Source organism: Brienomyrus brachyistius, unplaced genomic scaffold (genome assembly GCF_023856365.1).
Source record: "Brienomyrus brachyistius isolate T26 unplaced genomic scaffold, BBRACH_0.4 scaffold37, whole genome shotgun sequence".
NCBI lineage: Eukaryota > Metazoa > Chordata > Actinopteri > Osteoglossiformes > Mormyridae > Brienomyrus > Brienomyrus brachyistius.
This window is the reverse complement of record NW_026042312.1, coordinates 269,449-296,392: the sequence shown is the minus strand read 5'-3', so window position 1 is coordinate 296,392 and position 26,944 is coordinate 269,449. Positions and strand designations below refer to the sequence as shown.

The window sequence follows — 26,944 nt, the reverse complement described above, 5'->3', positions numbered from 1 at the left end:
TAAGTCGCTACTTCTATTGTCCCGTGTTCCTAGCTGGTTTCCCCAATAAATCCTTTGTTTCCCCGATTCGTGACGTGACAACAATCAACATGAACACACCACAGTCCACAGAACCAATCTGATGAGGAACATCCTGCGAAATACAATATAGTATTAACGAAGACATTTGTTACAATTCTAATACAAATGTAACGATAGAAAATGCTGAAATCCACTTTACCATGTTTTTCAAGTATTTTCCAGTGTCCTGGGCTTATTCGGTTTGTCAGTTTGCTGCAAATAGAAATTTGGAATTGTCAGGGGCAACATAACTACAGCTTTTCATGTAAACGGGATAAAAGCTCTATGTAGGAATTAATTGACACACAGAAGACCTTTTGTCACATTTGTAAATCTTTCACTGTTGCGCCGCGTTTGGCTGTGAGTATGACCCAGAGCATATGACAGTCTCTGCCCCAACTGTCGGCAGGAATGAACTAAGAAATTTATGATTAAAAAAGACCTAACAATACGACTTAAATGTTATAGCATTTATTGTACAATATACTATACATATGATCAGGATCACATAACTGCATGGTACGCAAGTACGCATTCCCCGTACACGCGTGGCAATTCCTTGTTGTAGCAGCGCAAATGTGTATTTATTTTATGTGCATTCACGCTATGACAAGAAATTACCGTGCAATTCAAGACAAGTCTACACACGTATTCACATTTATAAAACGGTTTTATTACCTTGTAAATAGTCTTCAGGATTTGCAAACTGCCCAAACACTTTTGATGTAGCCAGTTTTAGGTTTTAAATGGATTAATAGAGATTCTCCATAAGATTTATTGCTGTGTGCGTTTGAGTCTGAAAGCCCGAGTCTCGCGCCAGATGCGTCAGAGTTGGCAACCTGCTTACAGCCGAATCGGACCTACGACCGGTCAGTCGGAGCCGAACGCGGCCGAAAGTCACCGACGAGCTGCAGAGGATCGCATCGTCTGTTATGGTACGAATAGGCGTCCGTGACAACAGCTTGGTTACTTTTGAATCACATGTACTTATCTTCTCAAACTTCTTACGATCATCTGAGAGACAGTTTGCATTTGGAAAACTCACAGCATTTAAAAAAATGGACAAGCAAGAAATTAAAGTTGTTAAGATTAAAATTAAAATTAAAATCAAAGTTAAAATAACACCTAAGGAAGGGGGAACTTTTTCCCCAAAAAATGAGGCACTGGAGAAGAACATCGGCGAGAGGGTGGACATGGTGAAGATCATTAAGAAGGATGACACGGACAAGCCCGGATCGACATGGAGGGTGTCTTACATACCGAAGGTAAAGCACTGGCTTAAGAGACCTTATTAGAACACTTTAATTCGAGCTTAAAATGTGTTATATCAATCATCTTTCCTTGTTTTAACAACCGGCTGTCCCAGACTGGAACCGAAGAAAGTTTCCGTGGCCAGAGGAGTCGTCCATGGAGCGCGAGGGACAGGCCAGCCCCCCTGGAGGAAGCAGGAGCGACCAGGAAGAGGCCCCAGCTGAAGTTCCTCCATCGGACAGACAGCAACGGCTCCTGCGCCCTGCGAGCAGAGAGAGGCCAGGGGCAGCGTCAGCCATCGGTGGAGCAGCAACTCCAGACAAGAATACATGGACTTATGGGTTATGGCCAGGGACGGAGGAAGGACAGAGACATTGTTCCTGACGGACTTGTGGGTTATGGCCGGGGTAGGAAGGATAATAGAGATACTGTTTAAGTATTATTATAGATGTCAGATAGGATAGGATGAGATAGGCTAAGTTAACATATGATAAGTTAAAATACAATAAGATAGACAATAAGTTAAAATATCATATGATAGGCTAAGTTAAAATAAGATAAGAGCTTTACAATAAAACATATACTTACTTTTCAAACTGTGTCTTTGTCATCTCTTCAGTGTCGTGTCTGTGGTTTGATAATTTTGCATCGTTAATTTATATCTGATACTCTCTTAAATATCAATAAGCAGAGACGGAGGAAAAGATACGGTTAAGTTAAAGGAAATGATAAAGTATCAAAATCACAGTATTACCTTATTTTGACGCAGAAAGAGTCATTTCAGTGTTACTGCCACCTATGAGTTAGTGGCCGCAAATGGTGTTAGAAGTGCCGGTAAATAACGCGGCGTAAGTTTAACTCCGGTGTGTTTCTGAAAAACGGTAAGTGACAAAACTGGTAAGTAGCAGGTAAAGTGGTCATTTAACGTAATGCTAAGTGTTTTACTATATCTTACACTACGTACTTACACGTACTTACACTACGAAATCAAACCCCTTAATTTTTTAAATTAAAATTACGTTAATTTTGTCCTTAATTATTGCTGTATGTGAAATTAAGGGAAAAGGTGCAATGATTAAGGCCAATTAAGGGGTAAAACTACTGAATTTCCTCCTTACTTTTTCAAATTTGCCTCTTAAATTTACTCTCAAAAAATCCTTATTTCACCCCTTTTTTATAAATTAAGGGACAATTTAAGATTGTTTCAAGGTCTGTAATTACATAACATTGCCCTTTAATTCTGATTAATTAAGGGGCAGTTTAAGAGTATTGCAAGGTTCCATTACTACTTAAAATTACTTACATCTGTCCTCAATTCTAATAAAGGGAGTTTAATATTATTATAGGGGTCCACAAACCATTAAAATTCTTTATTTCACCTATTAATTTTTATTAATTAAGTGATTATTTAAGACTGTTTTAAGTTCTTAAGCACTTAAAATATCCTTATATCACCACTTAATTTTAATTGTGTGCTCAAATGTTTATGTAAAAATAAAGCATAATAAATCACAAACCAGTATGACAAACGTATTGTTTTATTATCATGCATGAATGAATTACAATGAGAAAAGCTTCCTTCCTTTTACCGGCCGCTTGTCCCCTTGGGCTTGGAAAGCCTTCGCTGGGCTATAAGCTCCGTCTTCATAGCCTCTTCCTCCTTTACATTTGTTGCTTCCTTCCTTTTACCGGCCGCTTGCCCCCTTGGGCTTGGAAAACCTTCGCTGGGCTATAAGTTTATGTTTGTTGCTTCCTTCTTCCACTGCTTTTCCCTCCTCATCTGTCTTCTCTCCTCACTCTCTCTTTTCCTCTCCCTTCTTCTTTCCTAAGAGAGAGATGCAATACCGCTTTTGTCAAAATGACAGGTCGGGTCAAAGGTCACGTTCAAAAGTTCAGTGGGCGGAGCTTATGTTGTGGTGGGTTGAGCTTGGTTGTGTAACTGACGCAATAGCATGTGGATTTAATTATTTATTTAAATATTTTTTTTTTTCTTCTTCCCCGGGGGTTGGTTGTGTAACTGATGCAATGGTATTTGGATTTAATTATTTATTTATTATTTTAAATGATTGTGGCTTAGGGGGCATGGGTTGGTTGTGTTAGTGATGCAATGGTATTTGGATTTAATTATTTATTATTGTAAATGCTTATTTTAAATGTTTATTATTTTAAAATGATATTGAGGAGAGTGCTTATGAGTGTGTATTATTTTAAAAATGATATTGATGAGAGTGCTTATGAGCGTGTGTTATTTGAATAAGTTATTATTATTATTTTGTGGGGCGCGGGCGGGAGTGAGCGGGGCTGGGTTACCTGATGGAGCGCGAGCGTACGGTGTGCGGTAGCGTGGTAAGGTCCCCGGGCTTCGGAGAATCAGCAAAGGACTTATTCACATACTGGTGCGGTAGCGCGGAAAGGTCCGCACGGCTTTGGGCCTCCCAACGAGTTAGAAATTCTTCTTCCAGGATCTGCTTAAACGCTGGGTTCTGTTCAAACAGATCTTCTTCCAGTCGACTGATTTCCACCATGCCGTTGCGGGCCTCACGCAGATCGTACAGGATAGCTTCCACTGCCCCCTCCAACCTGCAGGCGGCCGCTCGGATGCCCAGCGTCGATAGAACGTGGGTCAAGGCGGGTGTCAGCCGATCGGTCCAGAGGTCACGCAACACAGAGTCAAAGTGTATGTAAAAGTAATTTCTGCCTGGAGGAAACAGACAAGGGTGTTGTCTTTGACTGGGATGATCCACCTCGCAGCCGAAGCAGTTTTTCTGCTGATGCTTCCTGATGACTGAGGTTAAAAGGCCCACTATCATAGCCTTAATACAAGCCAGCATCCCACGGCAGAGAGCCGGTCTGGAGAGAAGCCTGCAGATCTCAGGCGTCGGAGGGTCCTCTCCAGGATCAGAGGCCGGTGATGATGGAGGGGTTGGAAGGAGCTCCCCGGGATCAGAGGTCAGGGTTGCTGCTGGAGCCTCATTGTCCCCGCTTTCACCGTCGCTATAATTTGCTGCTGCTGCTGCTGCCATGATGTTTGTGAAAAGGGGTTGTAACAGAGTCCACTTTATATAGCGACGGCGGGTGAGGGGGTGAGGGGGGTCCTTGACAGGTCGGGTCAAAGGTCACGTTCAAAAGTTCAGTGGGCGGAGCTTATGTTGTGGTGGGTTGAGCTTGGTTGTGTAACTGACGCAATAGCATGTGGATTTAATTATTTATTTAAATATTTTTTTTTCTTCTTCCCCGGGGGTTGGTTGTGTAACTGATGCAATGGTATTTGGATTTAATTATTTATTATTTTAAATGCTTATTTTAAATGTTTATTATTTTAAAATGATATTGAGGAGAGTGCTTATGAGTGTGTATTATTTTAAAAATGATATTGATGAGAGTGCTTATGAGCGTGTGTTATTTGAATAAGTTATTATTATTATTATTTTGTGGGGCGCGGGCGGGAGTGAGCGGGGCTGGGTTACCTGATGGAGCGCGAGCGTATGGTGTGCGGTAGCGTGGTAAGGTCCCCGGGCTTCGGAGAATCAGCAAAGGACTTATTCACATACTGGTGCGGTAGCGCGGAAAGGTCCGCACGGCTTTGGATAATCCTCGGAGAGAGCGATGCGGGAGAGCTGAGAGGCGTGCTGCTGCGCGAGTCTGAGAGAAACTGTGAGAGACTGTGGGATAAAATGGTAAAGTTGGAGCAAAGAATGAGAGGAGGAGGTGCAGGGTCTATCGTCCAATAAAAACGCTCGGCGCTAGTTTTGACCGTGTGTTTTTTCCTCACGCAAGCGTTTGTATCACATCGGCGTATGGCGGCAATTTGTAAAGGTCATAAGTCGAGACATACATCGAGTCTGTCAATTTGTCCGCCAGTAAATTCTGCAGGGCCGTGCCACCTGGCCATCGAGGCGCCCCCCCTACCCGGCCACGCGGGCCATACATCGAGTCTGACACTTTGTCCTCCAGTAAATTCTGTTTAAAGTTTTGTTTTCACATACGTCCCAAATTACAGATAATTTTCTTACACAGGCACGAGTAGCATCATCAAGGCCGTACCACCTGGTCATACATCAAGTCTGACAATTTGGCCGCCAGTAAATTCTGTTTATAGTTTTGTTTGTCATACATGACCGTGCAGATATGGGGCGACAGAGACAATTAAATTGTATTACGTCGAGCGGGGGGCCTTTTCCTCCTCCTAGAGGCACAACGCCTTACCAAAGTTTGTACCAGCCAAAGAACCACAAGTTTCATCGAGACCTTACCTGGTAAGTATATTATTTCTTTTATTCCTGTTATAAAAATGCTATTTAATTAAAAAATAACATTCTAATAATAGGTATTCTCTTTTTTTTTTTTTTTCTATGTACGAGAGAGAGAGAGAGAGAGAGAGACTGCGCCGACCGGTCAAGAGAAAATCTGCGAGAGAATCAACAGGTATGGACGGAGCAACACCCCCAGCGGCTATACCCGAAGCCTTATTAAATGAAATAGCCATTATCAACAATGCTAATAATGAAAATGATGCGGATTACTCTGCTCAACACGACTCGCCACCAGCGGCGTCTGCTGAAACACTGGCCCAGGACCCCTGTTTTCTCCCATCCTTAGAGACATTAACAAGCATGTTAAATGAAAGGGGTTCTGAAGCAGAAGCGGGGCTACCCCCCACCGACGAGGTCGCATGGTCCCCCGCGGATTCTGAATTGTGGGAGGCCTTGTCAGACGTGGAATTTCTTCTCGATGCTGAGGAGATTGAAAATGAATTTGGGCTGGGACAATTTGAAAATGTTCAACAGGAAGGTGGCGGTGCCGTCGGTGACGTGGATCCCCAGCCTGACGGGGTCCTTCATCGCCGCAGATTCAATAACGTACAGATTAGGCGGATTCTAAATATCCCGCGACCTAGAAACGAAGGCAATTTCCGCGAGTACTATGAAAATGTAATCGAGGGGTTTCAAAATATTGTGAATGAGGCGATTCCTTACGCCGTATGGGGAGCCTATATACAGGTCACCCTGCGCGCTGACTTTTTAAACGACGAGCTGTCGCAAATTGTACGGTATGGGGTGGGGGAGCTGACAGACTTGCAGCAGCTGCTGGATCGCCTGGTACAGTCTAATCAAGAGATTTTAAACGATTCCAACCTAGAAGTAATCGTAGACGTAATAAATATCCCACGCGGCGGTGCGAACAAACGTAAACTACAGACCATGTTAGCTTCAGAAATAATTTCTAAAAAAGCCAGACACATGTTTATCATTAATAACAACACCAACGCGTGTTTCGCCATAAACTTGGCGCACCTGCTGGACGAAAACTTTACTGTTGCCGAGGCTGAAAAGCTCGGCCTGGAGTTACAGGAGAAAGCGGGATTCACCCCCGATCACGCAGTCGCTTTGAATGACATTATCAATTTCGAGAAAATCATTGATTGCAAAGCAGTGGTGTATTATCAACAACCTTATTCAAACAATCTCCAAATTTACCAGACACCCACACCTAGCGACGGTAGACGGGCGGTGTATTTCTTTTTACACAATCAGCATTTTTACGGCATTAAAAGCGTAAAGGGCTTCTTAGGCGTGGGGTACGTTTGCCCGAGCTGTTTCAAAGGGTACGATTCGCCTCACTCTCATCAATGCGAAAAATTTTGTAGCGTCTGTCAGACTAATTGCAGAGAAGGTGAAAGCACACCGGCGATACTATGTGAGCGTTGTAATTTCAGATGTTTAAATGACACCTGCTTTGAGCGCCACCGTACGCCTAGGGTCTGCCCAGTTAGGGGGGAGCTCGCTACCCCCTGTGACAAGTTCAGAAAATGCAAAGCCTGCGGGCTCAGATACTACCTCACTCCCGAGAACCCAAAACCGCACTCGTGTAAAGCGGAAAAATTTAATATCTGCGACGCTAAACTCCACACGGCCGTGTCAGACATATCCACCCCACATCTCTGCTATCTAAATCCACCCGAGAAGCCTAACATAGGGGAACGGGCCGAAAGGGGTGAGGGGCGTAAAAAGGCCACCGAATATGTGTTTTTTGACTTTGAAACATCTCAGAGGTCAGGTACCCATATCCCGGTGTACGTCTGCGCCATCTCCGATCAGAACGAGACAATGACCGCCGAGGGGCCCAACTGCGCGCTACAGTTTCTCAGACATTTCAGGGCGCCCTGTTATAGAGGCGTCTGTTTCATTAGTCACTACGGTAAGGCATTCGATAATTACATCATACTGAACGCGATGGTGAAGGAAGGCGTGGAACCGCGTGTGGTATCGCAGGGGAATAAAATCATTCTCATCCTGGACAGCCTGTTTGAGCAGAGGTACATCGACAGTCACTCCTTTCTAAGCATGCCGTTGAGAAAAATCCCCGATGCGATGGGATGCTCGACTCAGATGCGAAAAGGCTATTTTCCGCATCATTTCACAGACGTGGAAAACTTTAGTTACGTGGGACCCTACCCCCCTCCCGATCAATTTGGGCCCGATCAAATGTCCACCAAAGAACGCGACAAGTTTTATCAATGGTACGACGCTGTAAAGCACCAGACCTTTAATTTTCACAAAGAGATGATCGCTTACTGTAAGAACGATGTGGAGATTCTGAGAGAGGGCTGCTTGCGCTTCCTGCGGGAGTTTAAAACGCTCACGGGTTGCGATCCCTTCTCCGCGGCCACCATCGCTTCGGCCGCGTTGCTAGTTTACAGGACAAATTTCCTGCCCAGAGATACGATCGCGATCCCGGATGTATGGGATTACAGGAGGCAATACAAAAGTTATTCGAGCGTGTCCATCCAGTGGCTGGAATTCATCGGGCGCGCGCGCGGCATCGAAATTCGACACGCGCTGCGCGGGGGTGAAGTGAGTGTGGGGCGCTTTCACTTAGACGGATACGCCGAGATTGAGGGGGAGAAATGGGCTTTCGAGTTTCTAGGCTGTCAGTTTCACGGCTGTCCTACCTGCAACAACGAACACGATATCTGCCCCCTGACCCGCGAGAGCTTCGGTGCCCTGTACGTTAAAACAAGGGAAAAACTCGAGTCGTTGCGCCAAGAGTTTAATATGAACGTGGAATCCATCTGGGAACACGAATGGGCTCACGCTAAAACTCACGACCCACAGGTACAGCGTTTCCTGTCAGACTTTGAGCCCCCTGAGCCCCTAAGGCCGCGAGAAGCGCTGTTTGGGGGTCGGACGTCGGCCATTCGCCTGCGTTACGACGTCACGGGGCAAGAGCGCGTCCGCTACGTGGATTTCACGTCGCTGTACCCGTACACTCTGGCTAAATGTGAATTCCCCGTGGGGCACCCGGAAATCATTCATTCGAATTTTAAGCCTCTGAATGAATACTTTGGCCTGATCAAAGCCACGGTCAACACCCCGCGCGAGCTGTTTTTCCCCGTCCTACCCAGCAGACTGCCAAATGGGAAACTGGTGTTTACACTGTGCAGGACGTGCGCGATCGAGAACAGACAGGAGGGGGCGTGCGGGCATTCCGACGCAGAGCGGGCATTGACAGGCGTGTGGGTATCTGCGGAGCTCAATCTGGCTTTAGACAGGGGGTACTCGCTCGTTAAAATTTACGAAGTGTGGCATTTTCCCCAGACCAGCGGCGACCTGTTTAGAGATTACATTAAAACCTTTCTCAAAGTGAAGCAGCAGGCTTCGGGCTACCCCGACGACGCGACCGATGACGTGGGTCGCAGGGAGTACATAAAAAACTATCTCGAGCGTGAGGGGATCGAATTGGAGCCCGATCAGATAGTGTCTAATGAAGGGAAGCGGCAAGTGTCCAAACTTCTGCTTAACTCTCTGTGGGGTAAACTGGCGCAGAGGAGCAACATGCTCCAGACATGTATAGTGTCTGACCCGGGGGAATTTTTTAATTTTTTCTGCTCGGACCTGTACGAGATTTCCAGCTTCGCGTTTGTCAACGACGAGGTCGCCCTCATCCGCTGGCGTTTCAAGTCTTCCTACAAAGTGCCGCCGGGAAAGACTAACATATTCATAGCGTGTCAAACTACCGCGTGGGGTCGGTTGACGCTTTACAAAGAACTGGAAAGATTGGGGCGGAGGGTGCTGTATCACGACACCGACAGCATCGTGTACATAAGCAGGCCTGGTGAATATGACCCGACCTTAGGCAATTACCTGGGCGAGCTGACGTCCGAATTAGCCCCCGACGAATACATTGCTTCGTGGGGTGCGCTGGGACCAAAAAGTTACTGTTACCGACTCAACAACGGGAAAACACAAATGAAATGTAAGGGTATAACTCTAAATTACGAAACCTGTCAAAAGGTAAACTTTGACAGTATGATCGGATTGATTGAAAACTACATCGGAGGTTGTAGGAATAACCCCGCTATAATGACGCAGTACAACAAAATCGAACGCGACATGAAAAGCTTTCGCCTGTTTAATAGGCCTCTAGATAAAAAGGTCAGGGTCGTCTACGACAAACGCAGATTGCTGGCTAGCGGGGAAACTCTGCCTTTTGGTTACTGAAATGTAAAACTAGCAGCATCGCAAAAGGGCTTTTAAAGTTTTTTCTAAAAATCAAAGATGTTCATTTGTTTTAAAATGATTTATCACTACTAAGCTATGTCCGAACATCTCAGGAAACACCCGCCGACCCTTAAAGTTTTACAGAGGACGAGGGGGGTGAAACGTAAAAAGATTCTCACGGCTGACCCATCTAACGACATAATTTTGGCTCTCTCCGAAATCTGTCTCAATCTCATAAGAGGTCGCATACCTTTAACCGTAGCTCAATTTACCAAACTCAAGAAACAGAAAAGATTGATTAAACTTTTCGCATGTAAGAAAAACAGCGTCGCTAGGAAACGCGTGGCAATTCTTCAAAAAGGAGGATTCTTATTACCGCTCTTATCAGTGGCTCTGCCATTCGTTACAAGCCTGTTTGCCGGTAAGACGGCTAACTAGCCTTTCCAGCACCATGAGCCAAGTCAAGAAAATGTTTATGCTCAGCCCCCAGCAACTGCGTACGCTGACCCAGAGGGCGACCCCGCATACCATCGGGGAATCGGCCCTGGGTGAACTCGAACACCAGATGCAGGGTTTAATAAATCAGCCGGCTATGCATCTGGATGAAAAAGTGAAGAGATACAACCAATTGCTACAGAGGTATCTGAATCTAGCCCGAAAAGAGGAAAATCAGGGGCGAGAAATTGTCCTTACAGAGCGGAAAGAAAAAACGGGCGAGGAGGAGGAGGGGAGACAGCCTGACGGCGGCGGCGCGACTGGGGACAAATCTGTACAGGAAGTTATCCAGCAAGTGGCGCCTAGGGCTAGAAAGAACGTGGGGTACATCTTGCATAAACTGCTCGATTCCGACGGGGCGGTACGTTGGACCCAGTCGGGTGAACTCATCATCAGAGATAGACCCATTAAAGGTTCCCATATTTTAGATTTGATGAAAACTTTATCGCAGCCTAAATCCCACGCCGGCGGATATCCTAAAGGCTGGGAACCCTTTTTAAACGTGATATCAGAATTAAACATCCCCCTCACGAGCGTGGGTAACATCCAAGCCAGGAAAGCCCTAAGTCATCTTAAAGATTACGGCGGAAGGGATCCCCCGCCTCCCTCCTCCCCTCCTGTGAAACAGAACCTCGGGAGACGTAGAAAACGTATTGTTGACGACTCACCACCACCGCTTGAGGGAACCCCTCACACACCGCGCGATTCCTCCCCAGAATATCGTTTATGGCCTTTAAAGGGTACTCCTTATGCTCCGTGGATAGATTACAACGATTAAGTGTTTTATATACGTGTGTGAAAAAGAATTAAAACGCCTGTAACGCGTCGGTTAATAAAATGTAAAATTTATTGAATAAAGGGTGTCACGTTTTTATTTTTTCCCCAACATGAATCTAACAAGCATAACAATCTTTAAATAGTTTTAACGAACATACATTTTGCGGCTTTGAAAGTTTATCGGCATTAACACGGCTAATACACTTGTGATATTTCTTGATAAACTCGGATACTAGAGCGTCGTTTTTCCTCAAGTCGTCAGAGTACAACATCATAGTCTCTTGAAATGAAAGTCCCTTGAAGCGCCGGTAGAGGAAAAAGGCGACGTGGGCCCCGCACGTGGAAGAAAAGTCATGTTGAACTTGACGCGTATTATACCTTATTTCGGTAGCGTGCCTCCCCAAGAAGCTCATAAAACTCTTTGGGTAGTAAGGGGAATCGGGGGGATAACCGTAAGAATCAAAGAAGGAGGCTTTACCCTCTTGGGGCTCCAAAATTATCCCGATCCAGTGTTCACCCTCTCTATTCTGGTCATGCGTGTTTGCGACCAGAAAAGCGGGCCTGGTCTCTATGCGGGTGGGTAATAAATCGCTAGGCCACACGCCTCCAAAAGCATCCCCCAGCAGGGGCCGTAAAACGCATTCCAGCTGGTGAGTGTTCATGATGATGATGATTAAAAGTCCACCAAAACCTGTCTCTTGGCGTTTATTTCAATCACGCTGTCGAAGCAGGCGTAGACGATGAGACTCATGGTTCGAGGTAGTGGGGCTCTGAACCTTAAATCCAGACGGCACGTGCCGCTGATGGCGGGTGACAGGGCACCGCCGTCCAGCTCGTCGTCTCGGGAGAGATTGAGAGCAAATAGCGAGTATCCGTTTTCAAAATCCTCGCGGTTGATGCATAAGGGCGAATCCTTTAAATGCCTGTTTGTAGCCAGGAAAAGGTTGTAAAACTCTCTGACCGACTGCCTCGCTCTAAAATCGGGCTGGAACGGTTTGCTGGGTATGTGTCGCCCGTTGACTGAGAGGCTCAGAAATTCCAGGTCACAATGCTGAAACCTGAACGGGTTTCTGTTTCGCGTGCCCACGAACGCGGCGTGGTCCACGATCCCCAAAACGATGTAGCGCGGTAAGTTGCCCAGGAAGAGGTTGTCCTGCGGGCAAACCCGCGATTGTGCGGGCAGCATATAATTTTTAACGACTACCCTGCTTATAGGGTACAGGGCGTTTGCTTTCATGAGAGCGGCCGAGTGACCCAGTGACACCGCCGGGGAGACCTCCACTTTTTTCACAAACAGGCTGGCCCTTAGTATTTTCAGCTCGTAATCGCTGTCATTTCTACACATGAGACTAAAGTCGCTTTTAGCCTTTACAAACTTTAAGCGTATATCCACGTTGTTTAACAGCATTCGTTCGCTGAAAAAAATATCGGCGTGTATAGGACCCATCAGAGAAAACTCCTGAGAGTTTCTACAGAAGGCGGCTTGCTTCTGTAACCCCACGTTGGGGCCCTGCGCTGAGACGTCCACGCTATCCAAGTCGCCCCCGACGTCTTTGTACCAGAGCCCTGCCGAAAACTGACTCTCTAGCGTATCCGTAGAAAAATTGAGCAGGGTCTCTATGACTGACCTATAGGGGTGCGTGGCCGACGAAGAACTGATCAGGACGTCGTTCAGACTCACATCCAGCTGGGAGAATATGCCGTTTAGCGGGTACTGTATAATACCGCAGGGGTCGGCGTCAACCAGGGGGGCTCCATCGGCCCTAACGATCTTGAGCCTTAGATATAGCAGTGTAGAGTTGAGGTCCACATAGAAATTGCCCGACCCCGGTATTAGGAAATCCAAAACATCCTGATCGGTAATGGAATTTAATGGGTTGATTTCTACATAATTGGTCTGATCTATGGATAATTGCGTCATAGGGGCCGCAAACAGGTCCAATTCAGATTTGGTACATTCAGCCGAGAGCCGGTGAGCTAGAGCCATTCTTGTTTACGCTGCGTTTTCTCTCTCTTAAAATATGTCCCCGGGGGGTTTCCTGTTTCTCTTGGCGGATGGAGACTTGGGAATCCTGACGCCTCTGCCAGATTTTTTTTTCTTTTTTTTTTTATGACCTTGCAGCAGGGCTAGAGGTGCTTGGGCTCTCTTTCTACTCCCCCTCCGAGAGAGGAACAGCAGACCCGACCCTTCCTGCTTGGGGTCACCTGTGTTTGTAAAACGGCCGCTGACTACAGAGCTGACTAGATCCGATCCTATTCCTTTGACCGCCGATTTCAAATGAGGTTTCGCTATATCGACCCTACGCTTAAGAAAGGGTAAAACGAATCTAAAAGCCCTACTGAGCATGGACCCCAACCCACGCCCGTACATCACGGGGCTCCCCGCAAAACCGGGGAGCCCATGTCCCGCCTGACTGGTGTGATACGAAATAAATCTCTGAGGATTGTAGTACGCCATGCTCCCCCCCCAACACCTGCGCTTTCTCTTGTTTTGTTTTTTAAACGGGCCGAAAGTGCAGTTTGACGATCGTTTTTCCGTAGGAGAAATTAATCAGAGTATTCTGATCGTTCTTTATCTCGATATGCAAATTCTGTAGGCTCTGCTTGTTCACCGGTACGTACTGCAGCTTGTGGAACGGCAAAGTGACTACGTCGCCGAACGCACCGTCTATTTTAACGGTTCTGAGGAGCGGGACTACAAATTCCCCCACGTGCTGCGGTTCCACGATGTTACAGTAGACGTACATATTGTAGAATCCCGCGTGAATGTCGCCCGGGTAGGGTGAGGTCGACCCGCTACCTCCTCCTAGGTTATACCACTGACCCGGCTCAAAGCCCAGCATGTAGGCCAGAGTAGGTTTAAATTGGATCTTGTATTTATGGTTTCCCGTCATATTAACCCTTCGTGTAATCTCGCTGTATGAGAAGGAAACTTCGGTACCTAATTTTTTTAACGTAGCGTTGATTTCTGTCACAATCTGTTTCAGAGATTCATAATAGCCCACTTTAATTTTCCGAGGAAAAAGGTAAGGTAGGTCCACTAAAGGATCGGCCTCTCTCTTTGCCTCCGCCTCCGTATCCCGCAATTGAAAAGTATTTTCCGGGTGTGTAACATTTCGCCACGTGTAACAATACATGATTTCAGCCAGAGCTACTTCGTAAGGCCCCCGTAGCTCTATAGGTCGCGAGAGCATCACGGTGTAATCCGAACTCTGGTTATCGGGGAAGATGGAGAGACAAGAGTTTGACGGTAGCGTGAGGTAAAAAGAGGGGCGGGCGTCCATTTTCTTTTTTTTTTCTTTTTTTTCTCTTTTTTAAAAAATTAAACCTGTATCAAGTCCGACCGCGGTATCCACGAATCGAACCTCGAGGGCCAACCCTGCCAATGTACTAAAATCCACTTTTTCCCCTTTCTGTCGGTCTTTGAGCCTATAACCTTCTCGACCTTGAACGCGCGTCTCGGAGATATTTTGACTTTCTGCAGCTCCGCTTCATAGAATGTTCCCTCGAGTATTTCACCGCTCACATCCCTCAATTTATACACCGGTGGGGATCTGGGTACACGTTCGCATATGACAAAGTACTCGTCCGTAAATGTCTGCTCGTACTTTTTGTCAAATATCTGACTGTGCTTGGAGACTCTCACAGTGTCCCCTATGTTAAACTTAAAACGTGGCCGTGTGCTTTTTTTCTTCAGGGGACCGTATAGATTATCAAATACTAGATGAGCATTATCGGGGCTGACCTCGGCAGGTTTCATTTTAATAGCGCTGTGAAATGACTGGTTGTACCCCTTTATTAGATCGTCCAACACGTCCACATATCGCCGGATGTTTTTAGCCGTAAAGTACCTGTACATCCTCTCTTTTAACGTTCGATTAAATCTCTCTACGATGGAAGCTTTAAGTTCACTAGCCGTAGTGAAATGGGTGATTTTATGAGTTTTTAAAAGTTTCTGAAAAGTCCCATTTAAAAACTCCTTACCGGCATCCGTCTGTAGCTTGAGGGGGACGCCCCCCTCGGTTAAAATAGAATCAAAGGCCTGGGTTACAGCCGCCCCAGTCTTGTTTCTTAACGCGCGAGCATAGGCTTTTTTAGAAAAAACATCAATCACCGTAAGGAGGTATTTTAACCCGTCGTTGTACGTGGCCAGCCCTTGCATGTCGCATAAATCGGCCTGCCACTGATACATGGCTCTCGGAACAAACACTCTGTTCCTGGGGAAATTCTTTTTAACCGGTTTATGTAAAGTATAACTGTCTTGCATAGACAGCCAGTCTCTGATGTCATCACCAGCCACTTTTTTCCCCGTATCTTGCTGCACGGCTCTCTGCAGTCTGGAGACACCTCCGTATGACCCCGGTTGGCTGGGGTCATAGTACGAACTGCTCAAGACGCGAGCTGTAGTCTTGGCAACAGACATGCTTTTCACACACTGAGTGGGGGGAGAGCGGGGTGCGGCGTTTTATAGCTGACTGTGGATGGGGGTTGTTAAGAGACTGAGTGAACATCAGTGAAATTTTGTGTGTTTTTTCTACATTTAACCCATATTGTGTAGTTTGTTTTTTAATTATTATTATTTTACAAAAGAGTTTAGCTGGGGTGGGGATCGAACCCACGCGGACATACGTCCATTGGATCTTAAGTCCAACGCCTTAACCACTCGGCCACCCTGCTCAGCATTTTTACCCGTTATTTTACAAAGACTATTACAACGGTATTCAAGTTTTAATTTTTTTTTATTTTTGCAATTAGTGAAAGATATATATATATATTTTAAAAAAGCTGGTATACAATTTGTGAAGGTTACATTTTCAAAATGCAGGTATACATTTAGTTACAGCCGTGACAGTTGTTGAGGTAGATTAGCGATGTCACATGCAGTAAAGTGGATATAGTGGCTTTTTCAACGATACATGTATGTAGAGTAGAAAGCATCTGATTAACATCGATAGGCTGCTTATCATGAAATTTAGAGGTGACTACATCTACTATTAAAGCGTAAAATACAAAAATGTGATTACAGTCAAATTCATTGTCAGGAATACAAGATAGACAAGCGCGTATGAGACTTTCGGGGGAATGTCTTTCTCCCTCTGACATCAGTTGAGTAAGTAAATCCATCCCCCGCTGATAATTTTCTCCGACTTGAGAAATCTCAAATAACACTCTATGAAAGCAGCAACAAGCATAATCATCCCGACAATCGCTTTTATCAATAGCACGCAACAATAGTGGACTAACTTTTTCTAAAAAAACATTTAACATAAACCGCCGTAAGGGTCTGCTGATACCGTTCCCCATCACAAGATGCTTTTTGTTTTAGTCTCGGGCCTCCCAACGAGTCAGAAATTCTTCTTCCAGGATCTGCTTAAACGCTGGGTTCTGTTCAAACAGATCTTGTTCCAGTCGAGTGATTTCCACCATGCCGTTGCGGGCCTCACGCAGATCGTACAGGATAGCTTCCACTGCCCCCTCCAACCTGCCGGCGGCCGCTCGGATGCCCAGGGTCGATAGAACGTGGGTCAAGGCGGGTGTCAGCCGATCGGTCCAGAGGTCACGCAACACAGAGTCAAAGTGTATGTAAAAGTAATTTCTGCCTGGAGGAAACAGACAAGGGTGTTGTCTTTGACTGGGGTGATCCACCTCGCAGCCGAAGCAGTTTTTCTGCTGATGCTTCCTGATGACTGAGGTTAAAAGGCCCACTATCATAGCCTTAATACAAGCCAGCATCCCATGGCAGAGAGCCGGTCTGGAGAGAAGCGTGCAGATCTCAGGCGTCGGAGGGTCCTCTCCAGGATCAGAGGCCGGTGATGATGGGGGGGTTGGAAGGAGCTCCCCGGGATCAGAGGTCAGGGTTGCTGCTGGAGCCTCATTGTCCGCGCTTTCACCGTCGCTATAATTTGCTGCTGCTGCTGCTGCTGCTGCCATGATGTTTGTGAAAAGGGGTTGTAACAGAGTCCACTTTATATAGCGACGGCGGGTGAGGGGGTGAGGGGGGTCCTTACGGCGTAGGTTTTGTCATCTCTTGCATCTGCTTACGCCCCCGACTCTCCTTAAACATCGCTTGGTAGTAACCAGACTTTTCTTGAATCATCTGCATCCAAATCACAAACGGTATTCTCAGGCCAAAACAGTCGCATTTAGGCCACTGCCATATATTCACCATTCTCTTGTCCAGCTCCCCGGTCGCGTCCCACTTCATAATGGTGGTACGCTGTTTACGAGCATCTCTATAGTGCATCTCCATTCTTCCAGTCTCGACCTCAAGGTCGGTGCTCTCCTCCATCATCGGGGTAACGACAGTCTTCAAGTTTCCCCATTCCGTTTCGGAAAAAGTCACCAGATACGGGTCGTCTTTCGGGGGGTCTGGGCCGTCTCCGGTGACCTGAAAGACGCGCAGTTCCTCCGCAACGTTGTCAAAGAGGCAGACCAGTTTATTCCCGTTGGGCAGCTCCCAGATAGCCCTCGGGTCTTCCGACGGTCGCATCATAGGTACCCGTCTACGTGCCGTATGAATCTTCCTGGGAGCCCCCGGAGGCTGCATAATGGCCTCCTGCTCCTGTTGAGTCTTAGAAGGTGAGGTTGAATCTTTCATTTCGGAAGTCCCAGACATGTCTGTATTTTTTGAAAAGATAGAGTTGGCCCTGCAGCGCGAAGCTCCCTATATTCTACACGGCCTGCTCGTGGGGGCGTGGTACGGATGAAGATGATGCCTCTAGGAGGAGGAAAAGGCCCCCCCGCTCGACGTAATACAATTTAATTGTCTCTGTCACCCCATATCTGCACGGTCATGTATGACAAACAAAACTATAAACAGAATTTACTGGCGGGCAAATTGTCAGACTTGATGTATGACCAGGTGGTACGGCCTTGATGATGCTACTCGTGCCTGTGTAAGAAAATTATCTGTAATTTGGGACGTATGTGAAAACAAAACTTTAAACAGAATTTACTGGAGGGCAAAGTGTCAGACTCGATGTATGGCCCGCGTGGCCGGGTAGGGGGGGCGCCTCGATGGCCAGGTGGCACGGCCCTGCAGAATTTACTGGCGGACAAATTGACAGACTCGATGTATGTCTCGACTTATGACCTTTACAAATTGGCGCCATACGCCGATGTGATACAAACGCTTGCGTGAGGAAAAAACACACGGTCAAAACTAGCGCCGAGCGTTTTTATTGGACGATAGACCCTGCACCTCCTCCTCTCATTCTTTGCTCCAACTTTACCATTTTATCCCACAGTCTCTCACAGTTTCTCTCAGACTCGCGCAGCAGCACGCCTCTCAGCTCTCCCGCATCGCTCTCTCCGAGGATTATCCAAAGCCGTGCGGACCTTTCCGCGCTACCGCACCAGTCTGTGAATAAGTCCTTTGCTGATTCTCCGAAGCCCGGGGACCTTACCACGCTACCGCACACCGTACGCTCGCGCTCCATCAGGTAACCCAGCCCCGCTCACTCCCGCCCGCGCCCCACAAAATAATAATAATAATAACTTATTCAAATAACACACGCTCATCAATATCATTTTTAAAATAATACACACTCATAAGCACTCTCCTCAATATCATTTTAAAATAATAAACATTTAAAATAAGCATTTAAAATAATAAATAATTAAATCCAAATACCATTGCATCACTAACACAACCAACCCATGCCCCCTAAGCCACAATCATTTAAAATAATAAATAAATAATTAAATCCAAATACCATTGCATCAGTTACACAACCAACCCCCGGGGAAGAAGACAAAAAAAAATATTTAAATAAATAATTAAATCCACATGCTATTGCGTCAGTTACACAACCAAGCTCAACCCACCACAACATAAGCTCCGCCCACTGAACTTTTGAACGTGACCTTTGACCCGACCTGTCATTTTGACAAAAGCGGTATTGCATCTCTCTCTCTAGCATTAAGGCCCCTCTAAAATATCTTTTAATAGTCTTTTGTGAACCTCCCATTTAAACGAAGTACATCGTGGTGCTCATGAATTTGAAAGCCTAGATGCCTCACCTCGCTTTTCCACAACGTGTCAGCAGCGCCACCATCTTGGAGCGATAATTAGGCATAAACAAGCAACATGTCAGGGTGTATGGAATATTATTTAGCCCTATATAACATAGAATACAAGTATTATGATATTATTAAAAAGTATGTCAAATATCCATGATGTAATCATTACAATATAAACATTATAATGTAATTAACACAATGTAATCAACTGAGTATGTATTTGCACCTTTTGTTAGTCTGAGATTCTGTTAGCTACTTTATGTTAGTCCTGAATCTATGAATATTCACTTTTATTAACGTATATTTTATCACAATGTTAAAGGATAAATATATTATCAACCTTTTAGTTAGACAATGTGTAAAAGGCTGAAACTGCCTAGGTTTACTACTGAAGGAAGGGATTCGCCTGAGTTCACCAGAAGTTCACGGCTGAGCATTTTTAAAAAACCAAGCGGAGCTGCTCATGCCACCATTATGTTCAGCCGAGAGACCAAACGGTAAAAGAAATGATGGACAAACTTATCACCTAGGGGTGTGGATTAAGGGAAAAAACAATGATTGTAAATGGCTGAAGGAATGATGATGCTTAAGTGACGAGATATTGTTAAATGATAAGAACTTATATAAAAATTGGTGTAAAACAGTACTGGACACACTTTTACGTGTCCAGCCTTGGTTGTACCTTCTTTGTTGCAATAAAGACTGAATCTGGATACTGCACAAGCGGACCTCTGACTTCTGATTTGGCGGGGAAGGAGAAAAAACCACGACATAAATTGCCGTCATGAACAGGATCGGAGAAGAGACCTGGGGAGGCGACCACCTGGCGGAGAACCGGGAGACACCCGTCTGCATTTAAGCGGCGCGCCCTAAACATAGGTAAGGAAAGGTCTTTATTATTGTTTAATAGAATAGGGAAATAGAATAAGGAAATGGAGACAGGGGTGTCTCGGGGACATACGCCGCCAGGCAGGGCCTCCCGGTAAAGGCACTCGGCGATTAAAAGAACTAAAGGTAAGAGAGCTGTTTGTGCAGTGTCCAGTGGGCCCAGTGTGTGTGTGATGTGAGAGAAATCCCTAAAGGAAGGGTCACGTGTGGATGTTCCCTCAGAGATAAGCGCCGCGGAAGGGGAAAGTTGACCCTGAGGGCTTGATATACTGTTGCGAGGCGTAGAGGCCTTGAAGGTTTAATAAGTGATGTAAAGGTACTGCCCTGAGAGAGGGCCAGTGTTTGTGCTGCAGGTTCTTTAATTAGTGTGAGTCAGAGACATCGCCCTAAGAGGGGGGGGTCTCCCTGTTCTGATAAAGTAAAGGTTGGGTTTCCCTAACGGAGGGGCCCGTGTGTTTCAAGTTGTGGGGGAAAAGTGCTGTTATGTCGTGATGCAAAGATATTGCTAAGTTGTTAAGGAATTGTTTTAAGCAAAGGTTATGTTGTGTTGCAAATAAAATATTGGTAAAGTAATAAGGCCAGAGAGAGCCTAAGTATTAGAAGTTGTGGGGATTTTAAAGGTCTACTGGATCAGACTGGTTTTGTTATGCAGAAGTGGAAAAAATGATCATATATGCATTTTTGGGTTGAATCAGAGAAAAAGCACATATATTTTTGATGGATAAGTTGAGTGATAAGGTGTATGAAGCAGAAATAAGCACCCCAGAGGTAAAACCGCTTAGGAAACTAAAATTAAAAAGGGATCAATCTAGCAGGGGGACTGGATAGAGCATTTGTGCATTTCTATAGAAAATCAATTATAGTAGTGAAAGTGCAGGTAGGTGAGTTTAGAATTTTGACAAATCTCAAAATAAAGTTTTTGAATAAAATGTGATTAGAAGATTCTATGGACTATAGAGACTAAGTTTAGAGATGAAGGTTATTAAAGCATATCTTTGTGAGAGAACAACAGGTCATAGACAAGAGGTTTCGTGACTTTCCATGGAATTAGGGAGTTTAACAGAGAAAGTGTGAGGAGGCTCGTGTGCACGGTGGACAGACAAACGTAAAATCAGGCTGATAAAAAAGAGAGAAGGGAAGTTTTTGAGGATCTAGCACAAGGGAAGCTTTGGTATATGTGCCCGTAGATAATTGGGTGCAACGTTAGGAGTAAGTAGAAAATAATTTAGAGGCAGTGACACTTTAAGGTGAAGTAGGTTCAGTCAGGGAGAAAATTCTTATTAAGGAAAAGAAAGGAAAACAATAGAACACGGGTTGGCTGTGAGGAAATTTGCTAATTTTTATACCAGACAGGAAAACAGCCCAAGTGACAGTAGAGTGGAGGAAAACAGTAAAATGAAGGGCCCAGTAAAGGCAGCAGACACACCAGTACAGCAGCTGGGGAGGGAGCACCCCCTGCTTAAAAGAAAGATAGAAAAGATGTCTAAAAAGTGGGAGAATAGAACAAAGGCCCTGGTAACTAAGTGGCCTAAAGGGGGCACATGGGGTGTAGCAGTGTGTGGGGAGATGGAGACTCTGATAAAGTATCATAAGGCTAATAAGAACACAGAAAGGCGTAAAAAGAAAAGGCGTAAGGAACTGGAAGTTCTGAGGTTGTTTAAAGTAAAGGGAGAGACCTGGAGAAGGGACCAGAAAGCAATGAGAAAGGCATTAAGTGAGAAAGAAGAGATGAGGCAGGAAGAAATATGGCCACCATCTTATCAAAGTCAGTACCCGTTAGTGGAAGCCCCACCTCCTTCATACAAGGGTCAGTTTCCAGTAATAGAGGGGAAGGTAGAATTCAAAGGTGAGGTGACACAGAAGGATGAAGCAGGCAGGGAGCAGAAAGGAACGGCAAGTTGTCTAGATGGATACAGGGAAGTGAGTGCATTGCTGCGGCAGGCTGTGGAGGAAGGACTGCGAGGGAGTGAGCTAATAACAGAAGGTCAGCTATGTGGATCTGAGAAAAAGGGAAGTGCTAAAAAGGTGGGGTACGGAGTAAGTAGTGGTAGTGATGCAGAAGGGCTGATGCACCTGCTGGACACCCCTAACCCTCCATCTAAAGGATGGAGTCAGTTTCAGGAGAAGGAGACAGAAACAGAAAGTGAGGAAGGAGTAGAGGATAGAGTAGTGAGAAGCAGGAGGGCTGTAAGGCCCCCCGCCAGGTACACTCCGATGCTTCCGTTGATGGTGAAAGGAGCACAGACACAGTATGTGCCGTGGGCAGGACAGGATCTGGAGGGCCTGCTTCTCAGACTCCCAGTTCTGGCAGAAGGGGCCGGAAAGTGGATAAAAGCATTAGAGGAGGAAACTATGGGTCGGCTCCTGGCGATAGGGGACATAAAGGTGGTTATGGCTCGAGCTTTGGGGGTGGACGCAATGGAGAGACTGCTGCGAAGCAGTGGCCTGGCAGCGGCGACAGGGACTCCTGTGAATGATGCATGTCCCTTTGACGGTTACCGTGCTAACCTCTGGCACCAGCTGCGATTAATGTTTCCTCCACGGCTGAGTGTGGTTGAAATGAAGGTGGAGCCCATAAAGGAGGGGGAGAGCCCAGCTGCCTATCTGCAAGCTCAAGAAAAACGGTGGCGCACTGAGACAGAGCAGGACCTGCAGAATCCGGCATTCAGAGGTCTGTACCGGAGGGCACTGCAGGACGCGCTCCCTAAGCCAGTGAAAAGCAGGCTAAGGCAAGTTGTGGGACTTATTACTATGCCTGAGGAGCAGTACCGTGAGCAGCGGATTCACGCTATTGACTTGTACAGAGAGGAGGAGGACTCTGCTAAAGAGCGTGAGAGGGAGCTGACAAAGAAACTGAATCAGATGCAGCTGGAGGAGCTGACCGCTAAAAAGAAAAAAGTCCAGGCACCAGTGGTCTCTCCGGACCCCAGCCCCCGGGGGCAGCCTGTGGACAGCCGACAGTCTCCTGTCGCTGGGGCCCCTCAGAACACTAACTGGTCTTCGGCCCCTGATTGGAATAGAGAGAATAGATATGATAGGTGGGGGGGGGGGGAGGGTGACTAGAGAGCAACTGATTTCCCAACAAATTAGACAATCCCAGTCTATGGGAAGACTGGGGAACAGGCCACTTCAGCTGGTGTGCTGGAACTGTAACCAGCCCGGACACACCTCTAGAGTCTGCTCAAATCCACCCTTTCAGGGGGTGAGCCCGAGACGCCCTATGGGCCCGGTTAACCCAGGAGGCTCTGTAGGTCCAAATAGAGGCAGGGGTGGAAATCCGCAATTGCAGAATAACAGACCACGGGGTCCGATCAATCCGTGGGCCCAGAGACGTTTATTCTAGGGGTGCCCAGAGAATCCTAAAGGGGGATCTCAGATGCCAATGTTGAGTAAGGGGTCTGAGGCTGAGCCGATGCTGCAGGTTCAAATAAATGGCAAGTAATTCCAATGATGATAGACACTGGAGCCACCTACACTTGTGTAGGACTAAAAGATGCCAGTCATATCCCCCGGTCCGCTGAGAAGGTCAGGACCATAGGATTCTCGGGACAAGTGCAGCATATTCCAAAATCTGCTCCAGTGGAGATTAAGATAGGGGACAAAAATGTAAATATGCCCATACTAATATCAGAGCACACCCCAGTGAATTTGTTAGGCAGAGATGCTTTGTGTCAGCTGCAGATAGACATAAAATGTACAGAGGGGGGTGTAGAGGTGCTCAGTGGACAGTACAGCCTCATGCGACAAAATTTGTTGTTCCATAAAGGGCAGTATAGTTCATATGGGATTGAAGATGTTACTGGAAAAATTTGGGAAATTTTAGAACAGTGGGGTCCATTTATACAGGAACAATATAGCAATAGGTTAAATTGGACACAGGACAAACATATTTGTTTGTTGCGATGGGGAAAATTCAGTGATCCTGAAATAAAGGGTGAGTGGGATCAGCTCATAGAGTCTCTGCCTGGCCGGGAGAAAGAAAGGATGTGCATGATAACAGACGGGACAATATTAGGCCCTGAGGGAGTAGCCATTCCGATACGGAAGACGGGAATAGTGGGAGAATGGTACAACATACCAGACACGGAGCCCCACATAGCGGTGGCTTTTAATCAGTCCATGCTGGATCTGGGAGAAATGATGCAGCGAGCAAAGCAGGTGGTTTGGGTACCGACGGTGCGTGAAGGCGTGCAGGCAGCGGCAGGAGAGAAGATGTTAAGGATTCAGTGGAGTGCAAAGGTTGTAGGTGATTTGAAGTTAGACAACAGAGATCCGTGGCTGTGGAGCATGATAGGAGTACAGTGTGATGCAAAAGAAAGTACAGAGGAATGTTGGCAGGAAATGGAAAGAGAAGTGCCTGAGGAGGTGTGGACTGCTCACGATACAGATGTAGGCCTAGTAAATTCAGCTAGCCCAGTGGAAATTTATCTTAAACCAGGGTGCACACCACCCTGGAAAAACCAGTACCCCTTGAAACCTGAGGCCGAGGAAGGTATAAGGGAAACGATAGAGGGATTACTGGATGCAGGGGTGTTGGTGCCTACCATTAGCTGCTGCAACACCCCCCTCTTGCCTGTGCCAAAGGCAGGAGGTGAAAAGTGGAGGCTGGTACATGATTGCGTGCAGAAAATGAGTACAGTACAGTACAGTAATACAGTATGTGGATGATCTATTGTTGTGTGCTGAAACGCTGGCAGACTGCCACCAGGACTCAGTGCAGTTGCTGAAGGTCTTGGCGAAAGGGGGTCATAAGGTGTCCAAGGCCAAGCTGCAGTACTGCCAAGTGCAGGTTACGTACTTGGGCCGTGAGATCAGCCATGGGAGGAAAGCTATAGCAGCAGAACAGCTAAAGGGGATCACTAAGGCTCCGAAACCCATGACTGTGTCACAGATGCTGACTTTTTTAGGGATGACAGGATTCAGCATGGACTGGATTGAGGACTACGCTGTGAAGGTGGCACCGTTGCGGGCACTGATAAAGGAGGAGGGCCACACTAATTTGAAGGCCTCCTTAATTTGGACAAATGAGGCCTCAGTAGCATTTGAAACTATCAAGCAGGAGCTACAGAATGCACCTGCTCTGGGCCTCCCAGATTACACCAAGCCGTTTTATCTGTATGTCGGGAACAGGAAGGACGGCTTTGGGACAGCCCTGCTCACTCGGGACTTGTGTCCTGGCAGACGAAAGCAGCCATTGGCATACTATAGCATGAAGCTGGACAATGTGGCTCAGGGATACCCACCCTGTTTCCAGGGAGTGGTGGCTGCCTATTTAGGCTATGAAAAGGCCACTGCCATCACAATGGGTTATCCAGTGACAATTTATACTTCACATAAGGTGGTGGACCTTATTGACAAAGGCAAATTTGTTTTGACCCCAGCGAGGCAGTCAGCGTACTTTGCATTTCTCTCTTACCCGGATGTGACAATAAAGCACTGCACTACAGTAAACCCTGCAGACAGCATTCCCCTGGAGGATGAGGGGCAGCCACATGAGTGTGTGGCAGAGTCTTTGGTTTACACTAAACTGAGAGCAGACTTGGAGAGTTCTCCCATTGAAAATAGCGAGATGGTGTTGTTTGTGGATGGCTCATGTTGGAGAGATGGGGATGCCTTAAAGGCTGGGTTTGCTGTAGTTCAGGCACAGGGTGATGATTTTCACACTCTCGTTTCAGAGCCAGCGGCACAACCGTGTTCCGCTCAATTAGCGGAGCTAAAGGCTTTGACTGCAGCGTGCCGGCGAGGACAACATAAGACGGTTACAATCTACACAGACTCTGCATACGCACACGATGGATGCCATCTGTTTGGAGCAGTCTGGAAGCAAAGGGGATTTCGCAAAAGTGACGGCTCCCCCATTCAGCATTATAATCAGATTTTGGAGTTGCTACATGCAATGATGCATCCTAAGCATTTGGCTATTATAAGTGTCAAGCCCACCGCAAAGGTCGTGATTTTGTTATTCGAGGCAATGCGGCCGCTGATGCGGCAGCCAGGGCGGCTGCGCAGGTCAGGACTGCTCATCTTTTGCCTATGGTGACTGTAGAGCCGGACCTTACTGTTTCTGATCTGGTGGCCCTGCAGGAGCGTGCGAGCCCCTATGAGGCCTCAGTGTGGCTAAAAAGGGGGGCCTCTAAGGATGCTAATGGTCTGTATCGCAACCATGAGGGACTTTTGGCCGCACCTCTGTCTCTGGTGAACATTTTGATAACGGATGCGCATGGTCTTGACCATTGTGCAAGGGGGGAGGTGTTACGGAAAATGACACGACAAGGTTTCTGGGCACCACAGATGCAAGCAATGGTGGATGCAAGGTTGTCGGAATGTGAGGTGTGCATTAAGAACAATGTACACAAAGCAATCATAGCCCCAGTAGGGCACATTCCAGTGCCTGAGGAACCGTTCAGACACCTAGTGATGGACTATGTGGACATGGGAAAAACAGCATATGGAAAGCAATATATGCTTGTGATTGTGGACAGGTTCAGCAGATGGGTGGAGGCAATACCGTCCAAGGACATGGGAGCGATGACAGTGAAATTCCTAATCAGAGAGGTGATTCCGAGGTTTGGGATACCAACTGAAATAAGCTCTGATAATGGAGCTGCCTTTGTGGGGAAAGTTACTAAGTTAGTGCTTCAACAGCTGAGAATAAAACAAAGGTTGGGATGTGTGTATCACCCTCAGTCGCAGGGCATGGTGGAGAGAGTGAATGGCACACTTAAGCAGAAGCTGAATAAGATTTGCGCCACCACGAACATGAACTGGGTGGATGCACTGCCAACAGCCTTGATGGCGTATCGAATGGAAATGCACAGGGTGACGCATTTGTCTCCGCATGAAATGCTGACAGGGAGACCAATGCCTGGATCGACTTGGAGGGGGCGTATAAGGGACCCAGCCTAGATCAGCTGGGGGATGAATTAAAGTTGTAAATGAGGACGTTAACC

The 26,944-nt window shown here is 46.6% G+C and overlaps 2 protein-coding genes and 1 non-coding gene across 3 annotated transcripts; 2 read left to right on the top strand and 1 right to left on the bottom strand.

Annotated features, from left to right (window-relative positions):
- Positions 1-948: 948 nt before the first annotated feature.
- On the top strand, positions 949-1,907 carry LOC125722252 (uncharacterized). Its single transcript, XM_048998465.1, has 2 exons — positions 949-1,325; positions 1,427-1,907. The coding sequence occupies exons 1-2, from the start codon at positions 993-995 to the stop codon at positions 1,745-1,747; spliced, it is 654 nt and encodes a 217-aa protein (XP_048854422.1). The 5' UTR covers positions 949-992; the 3' UTR covers positions 1,748-1,907.
- Positions 1,908-5,671: 3,764 nt separating this feature from the next.
- Positions 5,672-25,702, top strand: LOC125722272 (uncharacterized). The gene is made up of 5 exons (XM_048998472.1): positions 5,672-5,736; positions 5,911-8,893; positions 22,289-22,488; positions 24,692-24,948; positions 25,670-25,702. Exons 2-5 carry the CDS (start codon positions 5,925-5,927, stop codon positions 25,700-25,702), a joined length of 3,459 nt encoding a protein of 1,152 aa, XP_048854429.1. The 5' UTR covers positions 5,672-5,736; positions 5,911-5,924.
- trnal-uaa (transfer RNA leucine (anticodon UAA)) lies at positions 15,679-15,761 on the bottom strand. The gene has a single exon. It is a non-coding gene; the product is annotated as a tRNA-Leu (tRNA).
- Positions 25,703-26,944: the final 1,242 nt, after the last annotated feature.